The sequence below is a fragment of the Cylas formicarius genome, unplaced genomic scaffold, assembly GCF_029955315.1.
Source record: "Cylas formicarius isolate icCylForm1 unplaced genomic scaffold, icCylForm1.1 PGA_scaffold_10__41_contigs__length_53128322, whole genome shotgun sequence".
NCBI lineage: Eukaryota > Metazoa > Arthropoda > Insecta > Coleoptera > Brentidae > Cylas > Cylas formicarius.
In genome coordinates, this window is record NW_026844214.1 from 860,976 (window position 1) to 877,608 (window position 16,633).

Consider the following 16,633-nt stretch of genomic DNA (forward strand, 5'->3'; position numbering starts at 1 on the left):
AATTAAAAAGAGTCGCTATATAAGTAAAATTGTGGATAGTGAACATTTGAAGCTCTGAATTAAATCCTTTCTATTAATTGTATGAATTTTTGCATGTATTTGCAATTTCTGTATTATTCTTGCACAGTTATGACTAATTTTTGTTACTTTGAAATACATTTCCTTTTCTGTAAATGAACTTAGTCATAAAATTTTGTTTTGTTTGTGGGTTATCCGCTAACATAAAGTCCGGCAAAACTGACGATTTCAGGTTCTCTGAAGGGAAACATATCACTACGTCACGTATCAACCTATGACGTCAACAAAATAAACAATTTGGAATGTTGGGTTAGAGGAAAGATAAGGGCTATCGCCGCAATTCAGAGACGTGTCGAAAATATTATTGCTGCGATATCCGAGTCGCACGAGCACGATACTGTCTGAGAAGAGCATAGTTAATGCGGTAATGTCGGCGATTTTAAGTAAGTGTAAATTGAGTGACCTATATTAATTTTGCATTGTTTTTTAATTTATTTACATGACATCCCCCAGTAATATAGTCTGTTTATTTTAGATTTAAAACATCGAGTTGATGCAAAATTAAGGGAGGACAGAATGTTCTAAAAATATTATATACAACTAGAATGGACCAACAATGCATTCATGTAACGGAAAATGAAGATCATTTCATGTTAGATGATGAAAATGTAATGAAGCATAGGTGCTCAAAATGCGTGTCTCATAAGCAGATGTGGATACATGGTAATGGCAATGGAAATGTATCAACAAAAAGTACTGCAAGATATTGTAGCCTAACAAATGAAGCAATCAAAGATGATCAATCAGAAATTTCAGAAGATTCCCCGCTGCTTATTAACATAAATGTAAGTGGAAGCAAAAAAAAAACATTTTTTGCACATTATTTTTGTATTTTCTTAGGTACATAGCTGCAGATTAAATGAAATTTTAGCTTTTAACTATCCAGTAAATAAAGGAAAACAGAAATATACGGCTGAACCTTGTTTTAGGAGGGCATGCAAGAACATGAGGATTCTTATTTTCATTGCCATGATTCATTGAGCACATCATATGACGATCCTAAAGCATGGAGAAAACTGGTTGCTGCATCAGCTTTTTGCTTTTTATTTATGGTAAAGTACATCATTTTCATTAAAAGGTAAACGCATCATTTCAATTTTTTTTTCTCAGATTACCGAATTAATTGGAGGATATTTCGCTCAGAGTTTAGCGGTTATGACAGATGCAGCACATCTATTTTCAGATTTCATTGGATTTCTTATTTCTATATTGGCCATTTCTATGGGGAAAAAGTCTCGAACCCCACACATGACTTTTGGATATCACAGGGCTGAAGTAGTAGGTGCTTTTCTGAGGTTTGTTGTACATTATTATTTTGCTTCTAAATTTAATGAAATTTTTTTTTGTGAAAATTATCTCTGGCTTGGAGATTATTCCTTTTTATCTTGATTGAAATTGGAATTTGGCTAAGACCAACACAAATAGAGATATTTTATTAATATGTATGTCAAATACTGATGGATTAAGGTGATCAGATAAATGTAATATTTGAGTCTAATTAATGTTATTAGCTAATATAGGAAATCCTGGAGAATATTAAATATTAAAAATGCCAAAAATTGAAATAGTAATTGGGTGGTTTTATAATTTTAAAATAATATTTTTTTTTAGTACTATGACAATATGGCTGCTGGCTGCAGTTTTTCTTGTATTAGCCCTTAGAAGGCTTTACAAGGAAGAATATGATATTCAAGCAGATACCATGATTTTAGTTGCAACTCTGGGGCTAATTGTAAATATGGTGTAAGTGTAATTATATATGTTTTATTTTGTAAGTTGCTTGGCAATTATTTTACAAATTAAATTCTATTTTTTATTTTTTTTTAAAACTTACTGTTTTTTGTAATATTTACTTACTTACTACAATCATTTTTTATTGTTTGTAAACTCTCTAAAATGTGATATCAAGTTGTCAGTATTAAAATTATTTATCTTTAGAGTGGCACAATTTCGTCTGTAGTCTTTTTAATGTTTTGCAAATTCTCTAAAATCTGATAAGACTTAAAGTAACATATATAAAATACATATTTATTATCAAGTTATCAGTCTTAAAATTATTTGTCTTTAGCGTCGAAGCGATTCTCCATGGACTGTGTCATGGAAACAGTCGTGGCACAATCTCCTCTGTAGTTCTTTTTTATGTTTTGTAAATTCTCTAAAATCTGATAAGACTTAAAGAAACATATATAAAATATATATGTATAATCAAGTTGTCAGTGTTAAAATTATTTATCTTTAGCATGGGAGCGATTCTCCATGGAATGTGTCATGGACACAGTCGTGGCACGCTGTAGTCCCTTTTTATGTTTTGAAATTCTCTAAAATCTGATAAGACTTAAATTAACATATATAAAATTATTATCTTTAAATTAAAATTATTTATCTTTAGCAAGGGAGCGATTCTCCATGGAATGTGTCATGGACACAGTCGTGGCACACTGTAGGCCCTTTTTATGTTTTGCAAATTCTCTAAAATCTGATAAGACTTAAATTAATATATATAAAATTATTATCTTTAAATTAAAATTATTTATCTTTAGCATGGGAGTGATTCTTCATGGAATGTGTCATGGACACAGTCGGGGCACAATTTCCTCTGTAGTCCTTTTTTATATTTTGCAAATTCTCTAAAATCTGATAAGACTTAAAGAAACATATATAAAATATATATGTATAATCAAGTTGTCAGTGTTAAAATTATTTATCTTTAGCATGGGAGCGATTCTCCATGGAATGTGTCACGGGCACAGTCATGGCACAATTTCCTCTGTAGTTCCGCAGAGTTCAGGAAACATTAATATTAGGGCTGCAGCAGCTCACGTGTTGGGTGACCTGTTGCAAAGTGTAGGCGTGCTGCTAGCCGCTGCAATAATAAAAGTGAGTTAATGGGTTAAATGATATTCCCCATTTCTGTACGTGAATGGTAACCATAATAAACTAAAAAATGATTTTCAGATATTTCCTCAGGCTCAAGCCGCAGATCCAATATGCACATTAATATTTTCTGTGATAGTAATATTTACAACGGCCAAAGTAGGTAAGGATTCTATATGGATTCTTATGGAGGGTAGTCCGATTAATCGTGATCGAATTTTATTGGAACTAAAGAAATTACCAAACGTTAAACACGTCCATGACTTGTACATATGGTCATTGGCGCCTGGACGGAACATCGTTTCTGTCCATTTAGCTGTCGGTGAGTATTTTAGTTTTAAAAAAAGTTATTTAATTTATAATGATAAATATTGCGGTTGAGATGGGTTGAAAGGTTTTTGATAAATATTAGAGACATTTTTCCTTCAAGTTCTATTTTTTCACAGAAATAATGTGCTCAATATACTCAGAATTATTAATGGAGGAACTTTAACAGTGTATTCAGCAGATGAGCATAAGTTAATAGTACTTCATTTTGGAATATTGCGAAAAAAATCGTTTAAACTTAGCAGGTAGTAGTAGTCAGTAATTAATAGTAAATCATCTATTGTAATTTTTATTCTATTTTATTTTTAATGAAGAGCTTGTAGCTCTGTTTGTAAAATCAAATCAAAAAGTTTAGTCCTTTGAGAATCGTGACTGGCGCAGTCAGTAGGATACTTCATCGAACACATAAACTTTTCCCAAAAACTAAAGGATTTTCATTTTTAAAAAGGAGGGCAGAATAGTATCCGTAAACGTTTTTATATAGTGCAGTTTATACCTTGTGCAGTTGGCGATTTTGTAATTAACTTGATTATTCTCTAATTTATTTTTGTACGAAATTTAATAAATTAAAGAACTCAATTGTCAACAAACTAAAAAAAAATTAACTGTGACAAGTATTTATTAATAATTGTAATAATGGATTTAACAAAAAAAATTTTGTTTTCCGAGACACAACTTGACTCATCGTTGGTCTTTTTCGCATAAAATTTTGTATTTGTTTTATATAACATTTTTAAACGACCAAACTTTTAAACTTTCCGGTCCATCTATTCGACCCCAGATCATAATAATGAGAGCCCAGCCAGACGGACATCCCCATCACATAATCGCAATTTCATTAGCAAAGAAAAAGGACGGTCGCAAAACTGTTTAGTCAGTCCTACCAAAATAATATTTTGAAATCTAGCAATGTTGACTATCTGAATACGATAATCATATGAATAATAGATTTAAAAAAATGTTTATATTATATGACACAATTCGGGTTTTTGTTTGTTGGTCGTTTTCACGTAAAATTTTGGGTATTTATTTTATATCACATTTTGTTCTTTTTAAATTTTAAAACGACTTAACTTTGTTATATTGGTATTAGTGAATAATTGGCTACCCTACTACTTTACTCTTTTAGAAATTTAATATCAGAATTTAATTAAAAATCCTAAAATTATTCCCACTGACCTAACTTACTAATTAAATGTTAAAAAAAAATGGTGTGCCAATGGTTTATCCACAATGTTGTGAATAAATTGAGATATCCCGATCAAATTTTTTTTGCACCCAAACGAACAGTTTTCGAGAAAAAAAATTTGTTCGCATCGAAAATTATAATAGTAACTTAACAATAATTAATTTTATTATAGTTATTATAACACAAAAACAAATTTTTTCGTAATATTTCGACACCTGTATCTCCGAAATTAAGTATTAAGAACTTTTTTACTTATTTTTATCTACCGAATATGGGCCTAAAGTTTCACCATTATAATTTCGGATCATCCTGTATACCAAATTTTATTAATATCAAAGCATTTCGAGGTTTTAACCTGAACACTTAATATGAAATATGCATCGCCCGACAAATTGTTAAACAAGATTTATTTTTCACTATAGAATAAGCTGTTACATTTAAGTCAATAAAAACTGAAACGAGACGTCTCTTACATCGAACAGAGTACTTATTCAGGACATTTTTGAATTTGAATTGTTTTTGAATTTGAATTTATTTACTGTTCTACTGTGTCAATAAGCCTATCATTATTTTCCCTGCAAAATAAGAGTTTATTATAGGGGCCGTCGGCGGATCGCTTAAATGATCACGGATCGCATTTCTGTTATTTAACATACATAACATAACAGGAACTTTTTAAGCAATGAATAAATACGGTCGTAACATTCTGTGGTCAGTCCCACCAACATAATATTTTTAAATCTAACAATATAATATAGTGATAAAAAATGGTGGGGTAGACTTTTATTTGACGTTTAAGATCGCATTTTCTCTTTTATTGTTATCTTCATCCAATTTTGTCTTGTCTTTTCAGATAGTCACTGTGATAAAAGTTTAATAACAGAACAAGCAACAATGTCAATAAAAAGCCAGATACCCATATTTAACTGCACCATCCAAGTGGAAATGTACAATCCGGTAACAATAAATAGTTGTGGCCTATGTCGAGTCTAAAACCGTTTTTCCTTAAATAAAAGTGCGTTAATGATCTCAAGTCAATGAATTTAATTTTGATGAGGTTAATTTACAACCTTGCTCTTTTATTATTACTACTTGAAATATAACATTACATTGAAGCTCCCTAGGTAACCAAAAATGATGTTAAAATATATTGCAAGTATTTTTTAATTTCCTACTTTATTAATTCCATTTTTCACTGTACTTATTTATTCCTTTACTTGTTTCCTTAAGAAAGGGCTGATAATATTTTTTCGCCCTTTAGAAAATTGAGAGTTCGTTGTTATTGGTTTTTTTCTACGCGCGCTTTCATACATGTTAAATAGTATTTGTATACAGGGTTTCCAGAATAAGTGTTATTAAAACGAAACGGACAATATAGTTATATAGATTGTAGCTTTATTGATATTATATGATGCATCAGTATTTTATAATTTATAGAAAAAAAAACATAGAAATAACCTATTTGTTGATATAATTAAATCACTCTTCTGAAAGTTGTTTTATTTTTCCTGAAATATTGTGCAGATAAAATGGTCGGACATTGACGTCATAAAGTGTACGAGACGTAAAAGCGAAATAGACAAGTTCGTACATACCATAGCATAAGGCACTTTTACCAGTGTTTTGTGGGTAAGTTTTACTGTTTAACCTAACATTTATTAATTATATTTACATTTTTTGGCCAAAGGTAGTTAAAACATGGTACAATATAACGCAAACCTAAGTGAGTACAAAATCATTACAATCCTTGGACAATGTTTCGATGGCAGGGCCGCAGTCCATCTAGCAAAACACCTTCCCACGGGGCAAATGGTTGCCGTTAAAAAAATAAATATGGATAAAATTAAATGCGACGCCAGTTTGGTCGAAGTCAGTATGTTTTAAATGTGTTATTACCTTTAACATTTGTTTTAATGACAGGTTGAGATTGTTTTAACTAAGCAGCTTCAGCATCAGAATATTATAACTTATCACATTTCTTTCATCAGCGGTCAAGATTTGTGTATTGTAAGCCCATTATTCTCCTATGGATCTTGTCGAGATTTAATTAACCAACACTTTAACGAAGGTGAGCTATCATTCATGTTTGAACAATAGTTGTATTACTGTACGGCTACTGCAAATTTATATTAACTAAAGTGTTTTATCTTAAGGTTTACCGGAACAAGCTATAATCACAATACTTAGAGACCTATTAGATGCACTAAACTATCTTCACAGGAAAGGTTTTATACATAGGTAAGTTCCTGATTCTGAGAGATGAATTAATTCGCATTTTGGTTGGTTCGAATTTGTTGTTTTGGCTTGCTTATTTTTTGTGAATGTAAAAAAAATAATACATATGCCATCATTATTTTTAGAGCAATTAGAGCTAGTCACATTTTAGTTTCATCTTCAGGCAAAGCCTGTTTGGCGGGTCTACGATATTCATGCCCTTTAATTAACAACGGCAGGTGGCAGAAAACGATTCATTCTTTTCCATCAAATACAGAGAAAAATCTCAATTGGTTGAGTCCTGAACTTTTAGAACAAAATTTAGTGGGTTAGTATGTCAGGAGAAGAGAAATTTTTCCAATTGGGTGCAACCGTAGAGCATAAAATAATTGTTTTAGGTTACAATGAAAAGTCAGATCTTTATAGTGTCGGCATGGTGATATGTGAACTGGCAAATGGGTGTGAACCCTTTGCAGGAATGCCAAAAACTCTAATGCTGACTGAAAAGGTTCGAGGTTGCACTCCTCAATTACTAGATTGTTCCACAGTGCCCAGAGATGAAAACGGAGATTGTAGCGGAGGTCAGTACCCAATCCTTATTAAAATTACACCGATACTAAATTTCTCCTAGGTGACTGCGATATAAGTCCAAAAATCGTCAATAGGAGATTTAGCGATGATTTGCACGAGATGGCAGCTTTGTGTTTAAATCGAGACCCATTTGAACGACCTTCCGCTTCTCAGTTGCTGAGCCATCCTATCTTTAAAACGATCAAAAAATCTCTCCCTCTTAGAGACCTGTTAAAACCAGCTCTGCCCCTGAGTGATAAAGTGGCGTTCAACTCAGGTAATTTATGGAATTCATTCAAAAGGTTCTATTAAATTTGGAAATTTGTTTCAGACGATGTCGAAGATCTAGACACTGATTTTTCTCAATTAGAAATTTATTCCTGCGAGTGGGATTTCGAATGAAAATATGTTCCGCTCTGGCAGTGGGTGCAAATATCCTTATTTATAAAAAATCACAAAATATATAAAATAAAAGTTGTATAAAATCCCTGAAATCCAGTTTAGGAATTTTTTTTGTCCAATCGCACCATCCTGATTAGATTTCGCGATGGGTGCAAATGTTATTATTTATTGTCAAACAAAAAATATTAAATAAAAGTTGTGTAAAATCCCTGAAATTTAATTTAGGAATTTCCTTTTTTCAAATCACACCGTCCTGATCAGGTTTATAACAACACTATGGGTGCAAATGTTATTATTTATTATCACACACAAAAATATAAAATAAAAGTTGTATAAAATCCCTGAAATCCAATTTAGGAATTTTCTTCACCGTCCTAATCAGATTTATAACAACATGATGGGTGCAAATAATATTTATTATCAAACACAAAAAATATAAAATAAAATTTTTACAAAATACCTGAAATTCAATTTAAGAATTTTCTTTTTTCAAATCACACCGTCCTGATCAGATTTATAACAACACAATCGGTGCCAATGTTATTATTTATTATCAAACAAAAAATATAAAATAAAAGTTGTATAAAATCCCTGAAATTCAATTTAAGAATTTTCTTTTTTCAAATCACACCGTCCTGATCAGATTTAGAACAACACAATCGGTGCCAATGTTATTATTTATTATCAAACAAAAAATATAAAATAAAAGTTGTATAAAATCCCTGAAATTCAATTTAAGAATTTTCTTTTTCCAAATCATACCGTCCTCATCAGATTTATAACAACACAATCGGTGCCAATGTTATTATTTATTATCAAACAAAAAATATAAAAGTTGTATAAAATCCCTGAAATTCAATTTAGGAATTTTTTTTTTTCAAATCACACCGTCCGGATCAGATTTATAACAACACAATTGGTACCAATGTTATTATTTATGTATTATCAAACACACAAAATATAAAATAAAAGTTGTATAAAATCCCTGAAATCCAGTTTAGGAATTTTCTTTTTTCATGTGACACCATCCTGGCCAGATTTATAACAACACAATGGGTGCAAATGTTATTATTTATTATCAAACACAAAAAATATCAAATAAAAAGTTGTATAAAATGCCTGAAGTTCAATTTAAGAATTTTCTTTTTTCAAATCACACCTGATGAGATTTATAACAACACAATGGGTGCAAATGTTATTATTTATTACCAAACACCAAACATATAAAATTAAAGTTGTATAAAATCCGATTTCGATTTTTTTTCCAAATCGAGCCGCCCTGATGAGATTTATAACAACACACTCTGTGCAAATATCCATATTTATTAAAAAACAAAAAGTATAAATTAAAAATTGTATGTATAATATAACGCCGTCCAGATAAGACTTATAACAACACTGGGTGCAAATGTCGTTATTTATTATAAGACACAAAAAGTATAAATTAAAATTTGTATATCTATAAAATCCAGTTCAGTTTTTTTTTATAAAACCGTCCTGATAAGATTTATAACAACACAATGGGGGCAAATGTTATTTAATATAAAAAAATATAACTTAAAAGTTGTATAAAATTCCTGAAAACTATAATCAAGTTACTAGACACTCACCAAAAATACATTCGTTCCCTAGAGTTTTGTCCCAACAGTAAGTGTAAATATAAAAATCACCTACAATTGACTCCTATCCCTATCTTTGTTTGAGCAATCCCTAGTTAAAAGGTTACTATTCTTCATTATACACCAACCTCTTGAGATTTATAGTAATTAATTAAAAAACAAGAAGTATGAAATTCCTGAACTCCAATTTTGGAAGTTTTTTTTTCAAAACAAGATGCTAGATACCTTGAAAGCCCCTCTAGTTCGCTTCCAAAAGTCACCAAAATTTTTGAAATGGCAAGAAATAAATACCCGCAACTAGAATTTTGTGTTTAAACTTATAATAAATGCAATATTGGTGTATAAAATATATTTATTAACATAACATATGCATTTATAATAATTTAAAATTCCCAACTTATTGAACAATACTGTGGATCACAATTCACTTTTGGCAGGTTTATTTTTTTTGGGACACAGCCCCGATTCTTGCACACAAAATTTTTGGGCAACATCTTCGACCTCATTTTGAAAGTATTTTATAATGTCCTCCTCAAATTCTTCCATTATTCCCTCACACTAGAATAAAAACAATCAAACAACTAACCACAAAGCCTTAAAAATAAAAAAGTATATTCTTACATAATATTTAAGGCTTTTATTCAAATCATCGTCCTGAACGAAATCAACCTCACCCATGAGAGGATTTAGCCCGCCAGTTGATGTTATCATATTGATAAGCGTCAAAGTTCCATTGGATTTCCACAAAGCTCTAACATAATCGTCCATTCTGTTGCACACCGCATCGATTGTGTCTGAAAGGAACAGCTCAGATTTGGCAGCTGGTATGGTCTTTGGGGCATCATAGTTCCCATCAGCGTCCAAACGGTGTCCTCCTATTTTAACAGTTCTCGATTGATCGTGTTTTTTAACTTCCTGCGTTAATTCTTTTAGGCTCGCTTGGCACACTATAACAATAAACATTTTTGCTTGTCCATATTCTCACCAACTGCAAAAATTACCTAAGCATTTGAGCTCCTTATTGTCCAGTTTAGCATCGTTAACAACCGTCTGGCTATTTCCCCAGGAAAGGAATACTAAAATGCCTACAAGCACCAAGAGCTTCTCCATACTATCTTGTTGAAAATAAATACAGGAGCTATAGAAATAAAAACAACTTAAAAGCGCTTTTTACTTCCATTTAAATAAATTTCGATGGCACATGCTTGACACGTAAGTTTGATTTGATTGGTTGTTTTTTATCAGTGAAAAAATATCAAAATACATTAAAATATAACCATAAAATTCACAACTTTATAATGGCAGCGCTACTTGTATGGTATCATTTTAAACCTAGGTTTAACAGTTTTTCGTTTTCATTAGCTTTTTAAAACCGGGTCCCAAATAATAACCTATTTAAAGAAATTTACGACGTCATGCATGGAACGTACATCTACGGAACATTTGATTATGGCGGTAAATGAGGCGTCTGCGTTCCGTAATTGGAAATATACGAAAAAAAAACACTAATTTGCAGACATCACGGATATTACAAAGGTTTTCTTTCCAATTCATGGACAATTTTGTCTTAATAATTTTTTGAAACTGGCGCTTATTATCATGAACGGGTCGTTCGGAAACAATCTCGTCTAAACAAGCTTCCAAGGTCCAAGATTCTCACAAGCTGCCAGTCGCCAATCGGACACCGTTGTGGGAGGTTGCCGACAGAATGTGTCAAAGTTTTTCATTGATGAATTCGCCTGAAAAAACGCAGTTTTTCTCAAAATATTCTGTATTGCCGTCGAAGGAGAAAATTGTGTCAGTGTACAAGGTGTTTTTTTCGATTTTGTTTGAGAAAGAGGCTTCGTTAAGGTAAGTGACATATTTTTTCTACTTGTAATACCCATCAATTTTTTTCGGCTCTATGTTGCCCAATATGGGAAACGGTAGTTTTTTGCTGTTTAATTTACATCATCTTCCTATTTCTCTATTTTTAAGTCCATTATTTAACCTAATAAATTTTTTACATCTCAGAAGTTGGGTTAATATAAGGTCACAAATTTTGTTAAACCGCCACAAGATTCGCTAAATCAGTTGTAAATACCCGACAAGTTAGGTTTTTTAACTTAATCATATTTTTATTCCAAATATAGTTCGTGTTTGTTGTTCGCGATGTTGCGGCACTTGACCTGGCAACCGCGTAAAGCGTGTTATAACAGATAAAATAATCTTTTTTGCGTCTGCCGCTAAAATATGGATATACGTCACGATATACCTGCAGCGAGTGCTAATGCTATGTGGCCGTGCTAAAATCGGAAAATTTCTCGGGTTTCGTTTGTCGGTTTAATGACAAAGACCAGTTGTTACATACAAATTTCCTTCTGTAACAACTTTGTGTTTAGGTTGGGGCTGTGGCAATCGCGCTTTGTACGTCCGGTTCCCTACCCTTCCACTCTCCTATCGATTGCAGCGAGGCCCAATGAAGAGCTCGTTCCACAGCTCGCGGGAGCGAATTTATCTTTTTTACGTTGCCAGTTCCTCCTCGATCACAAAACCCACGCTGCACGAAATCGTATCGTCGTCCTTTTCTACGTAAGCTGGCATCATCGCTTTGTTATTGGAAGTGTGCTGTGTTGCCAGTTGTACGTTACATGGATATGCACACGAAAATAAAACGAAAAGCAAGCCAGTGGGATTATACCAACCGTTTTAACTTGGTCATCTCGCGAAATGAAGTTAAATTGTGACGTATCGCTTGGGAGTGCTAGTTGTATTTACAGGCAGTTGTCTAAATGGACTTATCATTTGACTGGGACCTAAAAGTAGCGCGAACGTAAGTTTCCTAAAAGTTTTGCACGTTTTAATAACCCGATTTTCGAGTCGTTTTCGGTTACGGACCACACGATTTTTTCGGTTTTTTAATTCCTAGCACCGGCATGCTTTCAACGTTGACGACAACGCTCAGTTTTCCACGATGAAAATGGTGCATTTTTTTGTTGCGCAATCCGAAATATTTTTGTTGTTTATGCCAATAGCATGGAGGTTGCGCGCGCACGCCCAGAGTTTGGCTTGGTGTAATTTATAAATAAATAAGCCCCATAACGTAGTATTGCGTAAGTTAACACGAGTGGGATCTGGAAATTTTCAAAGGCTCGCACGGGGTGTACATTTTTCCATTTTTCGGTGCGTTAAACGTCCTCGTTGTTTTCGATGTGGTGTTGTGCGTAATTCGTCGGTCAAAGTAGGCAGAAATCGACCTGTGCCTTTATTCGAGGCATGTCTTCACACTCGCAGCTACCGGTCGTGTTTATGTTAGAAAATAAATAAATGGGCGTGACGTTTGATCAGCTGAACTTGGCGTTTTCCGCGACCGTGTGGTGTATTAAAGATGGTTATTAGAATATTGTTCGGAACTATGAAGGTCGTAATAAGAAAATTAAGGTGAGTTTGTGTCAAGTTCTTCGGAAATGGTTACGCTGGCAACAATAACATGTTTAATAAACGCGAATCTCTGTTTACATCGGCAATATACCAGAATTTTAGTTTTAATTTAGTTCTTACCTAAATTGAATATTTATAAGAGCAAATAGATTTTTTTTAGAATAAGGTTATTGGCTAAGCAGGAAAAAAATGCAAAGCAATTGGTAACTAAGCGTTGCCGCTTTTTTTTCTAATTCACCGCTTCTCACCTGTATTGCAAAAAAAATTGTCAAATTCTATTTCCCGGTGGGCGTCGATTAATTTCATATAGTTTTCTATTTAATTGCATAAATTCTCTTTGGACAGGAATGGCGTCACTTTTGTGTAGATCCGTCCGAAGCCGACATCTAAATATGCCGGCTCCAGACCAAGCAAGACATCCAATCATTTTGAAGTGAATTTTTAGTCATTTTCTTATTGTTTCTTTTTTATACGTGCATTGGCTGTTTCTAGTTTTTGTTTCTGTTACTTTTGGATTGGCGAAAGTTAGCAAGTTCGAGTCAAAAAAACCGACGCAGGAGGAATCCAGAAGTTTTATATAAAATATTACAGAAGCCTGTGGAAGTTTCTTAAAAAAAAATTGGCAGTTCTTTATTTGCTTTGCAGCCACTGAGTTTATATTCAATGCTCAATAAATCTTATTCAATATATCGACTTTCTTGTAACGATTTTTGTAGTTTTTTTTTGGGTCTATAATAATGGATGACTAGTACTAACTAATACAACACAACGGAATACAATTTTTGTGATTTTTTAATGATTCCTTGACTCCTACTTTTGTCAGCACACACCGTCCACAACTTGTAAAATATTCAGACAAAAGAGAGAAACCTGAACTTGCAAAAATCTCTGTATTTTTAAATAAAGCAAAAGAAACTTCTAGAATGTTAATATAATTGATTTTTATAGCACATAACTATTTACATTAGCTATTAGAATTTCCATAACAAATTACATACCATCTAAATACAATATAATCAAATATTCTGCCAAAAGCTGTTAATGCGTCAACACAAAAATAGATATAGGAACATATATACAAGGAACAAACTCAACAAATATGAATTCTCGTTGCCTGAAGATACAAATCCTTTAAATTAAAAAAAAAAAAATAAATTTAGGATAACTAAAAAACCACGTAAACTTATGCACGATTTCATAGATTCTCGTTTTAAGTATTTATCAGTGAGTATATTAAAAAAATGAATAAAATAATAGGTATAAAAAAGCAATTAATGTATTTTTTAAATAGATTTTTTTAATAATTCATTAAATTGATGATTTTATCTTGTTGGTTCAAGTATTATATTGTTTGTATCAACTGGAAATTAAGACAATCTTGGTTAGTTAAGTAGTAATTTTAATTCTATCGTTCACTATTGGAGGTGCTAATGACATTTAATTGGGTTACAAGATTTTTTTAGTGGCATTATGTTTGCCGTATTATAAAAAAGTTGAATAACAGTATATTAATGTTTTGGTATATATCTTATTATTATTATTATTATGATTAAAATATTTGGGATGTTACATGTATCCTGTTAACTTCTTCAGAACTTGCCTGCAACTGGCTGGCAATTTACTCTGTAGTCAATAACTGATGCAAGATAAATCCAGAAGATTTGCAAATAATAAAACAAAATAATAATAATATTTATTTCAGCAATTTGATAATACATTGAAAAAATATGTAACAATGAATTCGATAAATTTGTAGGTACATTTGTTCAGTCTCATGCAAGTTATTTTACTAGTTATGGGTAAGTTCATATTAATATTCGAAATTGAAAACATATTAAAATTATGAATTGTTATTAAATTATTTTTTGTATATTCCCTATTATGCAAATACACAATTCTTTAGTAGGATGTAGTTCGTTTTTGAATAATATAATTTTCAAAACACGCTACTGGATAATTGAAGAGCCTTGGTGACACAAGAAAGTGGGAACACTCTATAACTTTTAAATGCCTTGAGATAGCGACTTGAAAGATTTGAAATTTGGAAGGGTTAATATATGCTGAATGTCCAATTTTTTGACAATATGTAGTCAGTGGTTGCACTTCCGGTTTGCAACTTTTTTGGATTTTTCGATTCAGGATATCATTCTACATAGGATAGAATGATTTTTTTCTTTTTTTTTTTAATTATTATTTAATTTTTGAAAATTCTGTCTCGGGGGCTGTGATCATCATAAATACCTGATCATGAGATAAATTGTAAATGAAACTTTTCTTTACTTGTCTAATGGCACATAACGTAGATAACGTAGTTTTTTTTTTTAGTGGGGACTAAAACTTTTAAAAACCGGTACTTTTTTTGCAACATTTTGATACCAAAATTTTCAAAATCCGTTAAACAATAAGCTCGTAGGAAAGACAAAAAACAGATAAGTGAATACATTTTTATAAAAACAAAATCTTACTTAGGTGGCATTGTCAAGAAACAAATAAATTAATATTAAAAAACAATTAAAATTCAATATGTACAACTATCAGATTTTTTTTTCAATCATGTCGACTTGTTTTTTCCTTCCTGTGGACTTATTTTTTTACGGATTTTGAAAATTGACTGCATATTGTCAAAAAATTGGACATTCAGCTTATATTAAGCCTTCAAAATTTCAAATCGCTATCTCAAGCCCTTTAAAAGTTATAGTGTACCCACTTTCTTGTGTCACCCGGTATATATAGGAAGACATATTGTTTTGTTTGTTTGGTTCGGACCTGGCATTACCTTCGGTTCGTTTCGTCAACGTCCACGACTGATTCGTGTCTTTTTGTTTCTTCTTCTTGCAGTAGAATTAATGTGATTTGAGATGAAACGCTTGAGGGTGGACGAGACCACTAAAGAAGGAAGCGGCGGGTCCCCGTTGCCGGGCGGATTGTTCCGGCAGTCTCTTCCGAACGCGGCACCGTCGTTGGGCTTTCCCGGCAACGGCGGAGGCGGTGCGGGTGGAACGGTCAAAGTGTTAAGTGAAGGCATGCAGTCGGGACTTTATACGACGGCAGCGCCGGTCAGTTACAGTGCTATGCCGGTGGCCGCGGCCCCGCATTCCGCGAAACCGCAGTCGATGCCGCTCTCGGCGAATAGTCACAACGCGATGCGCAGCATCGGGGCTTCACCTCCGAGCGCCAACCTGCAGGAGTCGCCGCAGCAGCAGCAGCAGCAGCAGTCGCCGAGCAGTTTCCAGAGGTTGAAGGTCGAGGACGCCCTCTCCTACCTCGATCTCGTCAAGTTCAAGTTCGGTTCGAAGCCCCAAGTGTACAACGACTTCCTGGACATCATGAAAGAGTTCAAGAGTCAGAGTATCGACACGCCGGGCGTCATTCAACGGGTGTCGAACCTGTTCAAAGGGTTCCCCGATCTGATCGTCGGTTTCAACACGTTCCTGCCGCCCGGCTACAAGATCGAGGTGCAGAAAAGCGACCAGGGCGGTTACGCGTTCTCGGTGTCGGTCAGTATGCCCAGCCCGACGGGCACGGTGTCGTCGGATCCGCAAAAATCGGCGATGATATTGAGCGGCACCGGGAGGATCAATATGTCCGCCCCCGGTCAGCCGGTCGGTCAACCGACACCGCCCCAACCGATGCCGCTGACGCAGCAACAGCAGCACGTCGCGCCCGCGACGCCCCAGATCGTCCCGGCGGCGCCCCAGGTCGTCCAGCACTCGTCCGGTTTCGGATTGCCCGCCCCCAATTACAATCTGTCCCTGACCGCCGCGCAGGCGGCCGTAAATCACGCCCTCCAAGGCCATACCGACACACCCCAGAATCAGCCCGTCGAGTTTAACCACGCCATTAATTACGTCAACAAAATAAAGGTAAGCGTTTGCCATATTTATTTATTTATGCGCAAAAAAAATTGCATACAAAACTTCCCTAAACGACTGAAATTACC

At 33.6% G+C, this 16,633-nt stretch overlaps 4 protein-coding genes across 7 annotated transcripts in view; 3 read left to right on the forward strand and 1 right to left on the reverse strand.

Moving 5' to 3' along the window:
- Positions 1–297: 297 nt before the first annotated feature.
- On the forward strand, positions 298–5,961 carry LOC132702757 (proton-coupled zinc antiporter SLC30A2-like). 2 transcript variants are annotated; one of them, XM_060671507.1, is made up of 8 exons: positions 298–461; positions 554–863; positions 1,008–1,130; positions 1,189–1,373; positions 1,690–1,821; positions 2,790–2,955; positions 3,034–3,274; positions 5,322–5,961. In XM_060671507.1, exons 2-8 carry the CDS (start codon positions 624–626, stop codon positions 5,459–5,461), a joined length of 1,227 nt encoding a protein of 408 aa, XP_060527490.1. In that variant the 5' UTR covers positions 298–461; positions 554–623; the 3' UTR covers positions 5,462–5,961. The 2 variants fall into 2 exon arrangements, with proteins under 2 accessions (XP_060527490.1, XP_060527498.1); XM_060671515.1 differs by lacking the exon at positions 1,690–1,821.
- Positions 5,962–6,107: 146 nt separating this feature from the next.
- Positions 6,108–7,860, forward strand: LOC132701257 (STE20-related kinase adapter protein alpha). Its single transcript, XM_060669048.1, has 7 exons — positions 6,108–6,337; positions 6,389–6,536; positions 6,622–6,706; positions 6,829–7,010; positions 7,081–7,263; positions 7,314–7,529; positions 7,584–7,860. Exons 1-7 carry the CDS (start codon positions 6,167–6,169, stop codon positions 7,652–7,654), a joined length of 1,056 nt encoding a protein of 351 aa, XP_060525031.1. The 5' UTR covers positions 6,108–6,166; the 3' UTR covers positions 7,655–7,860.
- A 1,730-nt stretch (positions 7,861–9,590) lies between these two features.
- LOC132708409 (protein seele) lies at positions 9,591–10,673 on the reverse strand. The gene is made up of 3 exons (XM_060680731.1): positions 10,275–10,673; positions 9,895–10,220; positions 9,591–9,831 (listed from the first exon to the last, which is right to left on the reverse strand). The coding sequence occupies exons 1-3, from the start codon at positions 10,381–10,383 to the stop codon at positions 9,691–9,693; spliced, it is 576 nt and encodes a 191-aa protein (XP_060536714.1). The 5' UTR covers positions 10,384–10,673; the 3' UTR covers positions 9,591–9,690.
- Positions 10,674–10,846: 173 nt separating this feature from the next.
- The window catches only part of LOC132708407 (paired amphipathic helix protein Sin3b), a 38,747-nt gene continuing 32,960 nt past the window's right edge, over positions 10,847–16,633 (forward strand). The window contains exons 1-2 of one of the 3 annotated variants that reach the window (XM_060680725.1): positions 10,847–11,124; positions 15,532–16,556. In XM_060680725.1, the coding sequence (XP_060536708.1) occupies positions 15,552–16,556 (1,005 nt within the window). In that variant the 5' untranslated portion in view covers positions 10,847–11,124; positions 15,532–15,551. Of the gene's footprint in view, positions 11,125–11,947; positions 12,086–12,356; positions 12,694–15,531; positions 16,557–16,633 lie in introns of those variants that run through there. The other 2 variants (XM_060680726.1, XM_060680727.1) reach the window with 2 other exon arrangements.

What these genes read in the sequence shown, in the direction of transcription:
- LOC132701257 (XM_060669048.1), top strand. Translation starts at nt 6,167, where the DNA reads ATGGTACAATATAACGCAAACCTAAGTGAGTACAAAATCATTACAATC. An exon ending in TTTAGAACAAAATTTAGTGG is followed by an intron (nt 7,011 to 7,080) that starts GTTAGTATGTCA and finishes TAATTGTTTTAG; the next exon opens with GTTACAATGAAAAGTCAGAT. An exon ending in AAACGGAGATTGTAGCGGAG is followed by an intron (nt 7,264 to 7,313) that starts GTCAGTACCCAA and finishes AATTTCTCCTAG; the next exon opens with GTGACTGCGATATAAGTCCA.
- LOC132708409 (XM_060680731.1), bottom strand. Translation starts at nt 10,383, where the DNA reads ATGGAGAAGCTCTTGGTGCTTGTAGGCATTTTAGTATTCCTTTCCTGG. An exon ending in TAAGGAGCTCAAATGCTTAG is followed by an intron (nt 10,221 to 10,274) that starts GTAATTTTTGCA and finishes TTATTGTTATAG; the next exon opens with TGTGCCAAGCGAGCCTAAAA. An exon ending in ATAAAAGCCTTAAATATTAT is followed by an intron (nt 9,832 to 9,894) that starts GTAAGAATATAC and finishes TTTTTATTCTAG; the next exon opens with TGTGAGGGAATAATGGAAGA.
- LOC132702757 (XM_060671507.1), top strand. Translation starts at nt 624, where the DNA reads ATGGACCAACAATGCATTCATGTAACGGAAAATGAAGATCATTTCATG. An exon ending in CGCTGCTTATTAACATAAAT is followed by an intron (nt 864 to 1,007) that starts GTAAGTGGAAGC and finishes ACCTTGTTTTAG; the next exon opens with GAGGGCATGCAAGAACATGA. An exon ending in GGGCTAATTGTAAATATGGT is followed by an intron (nt 1,822 to 2,789) that starts GTAAGTGTAATT and finishes ATTTATCTTTAG; the next exon opens with CATGGGAGCGATTCTCCATG.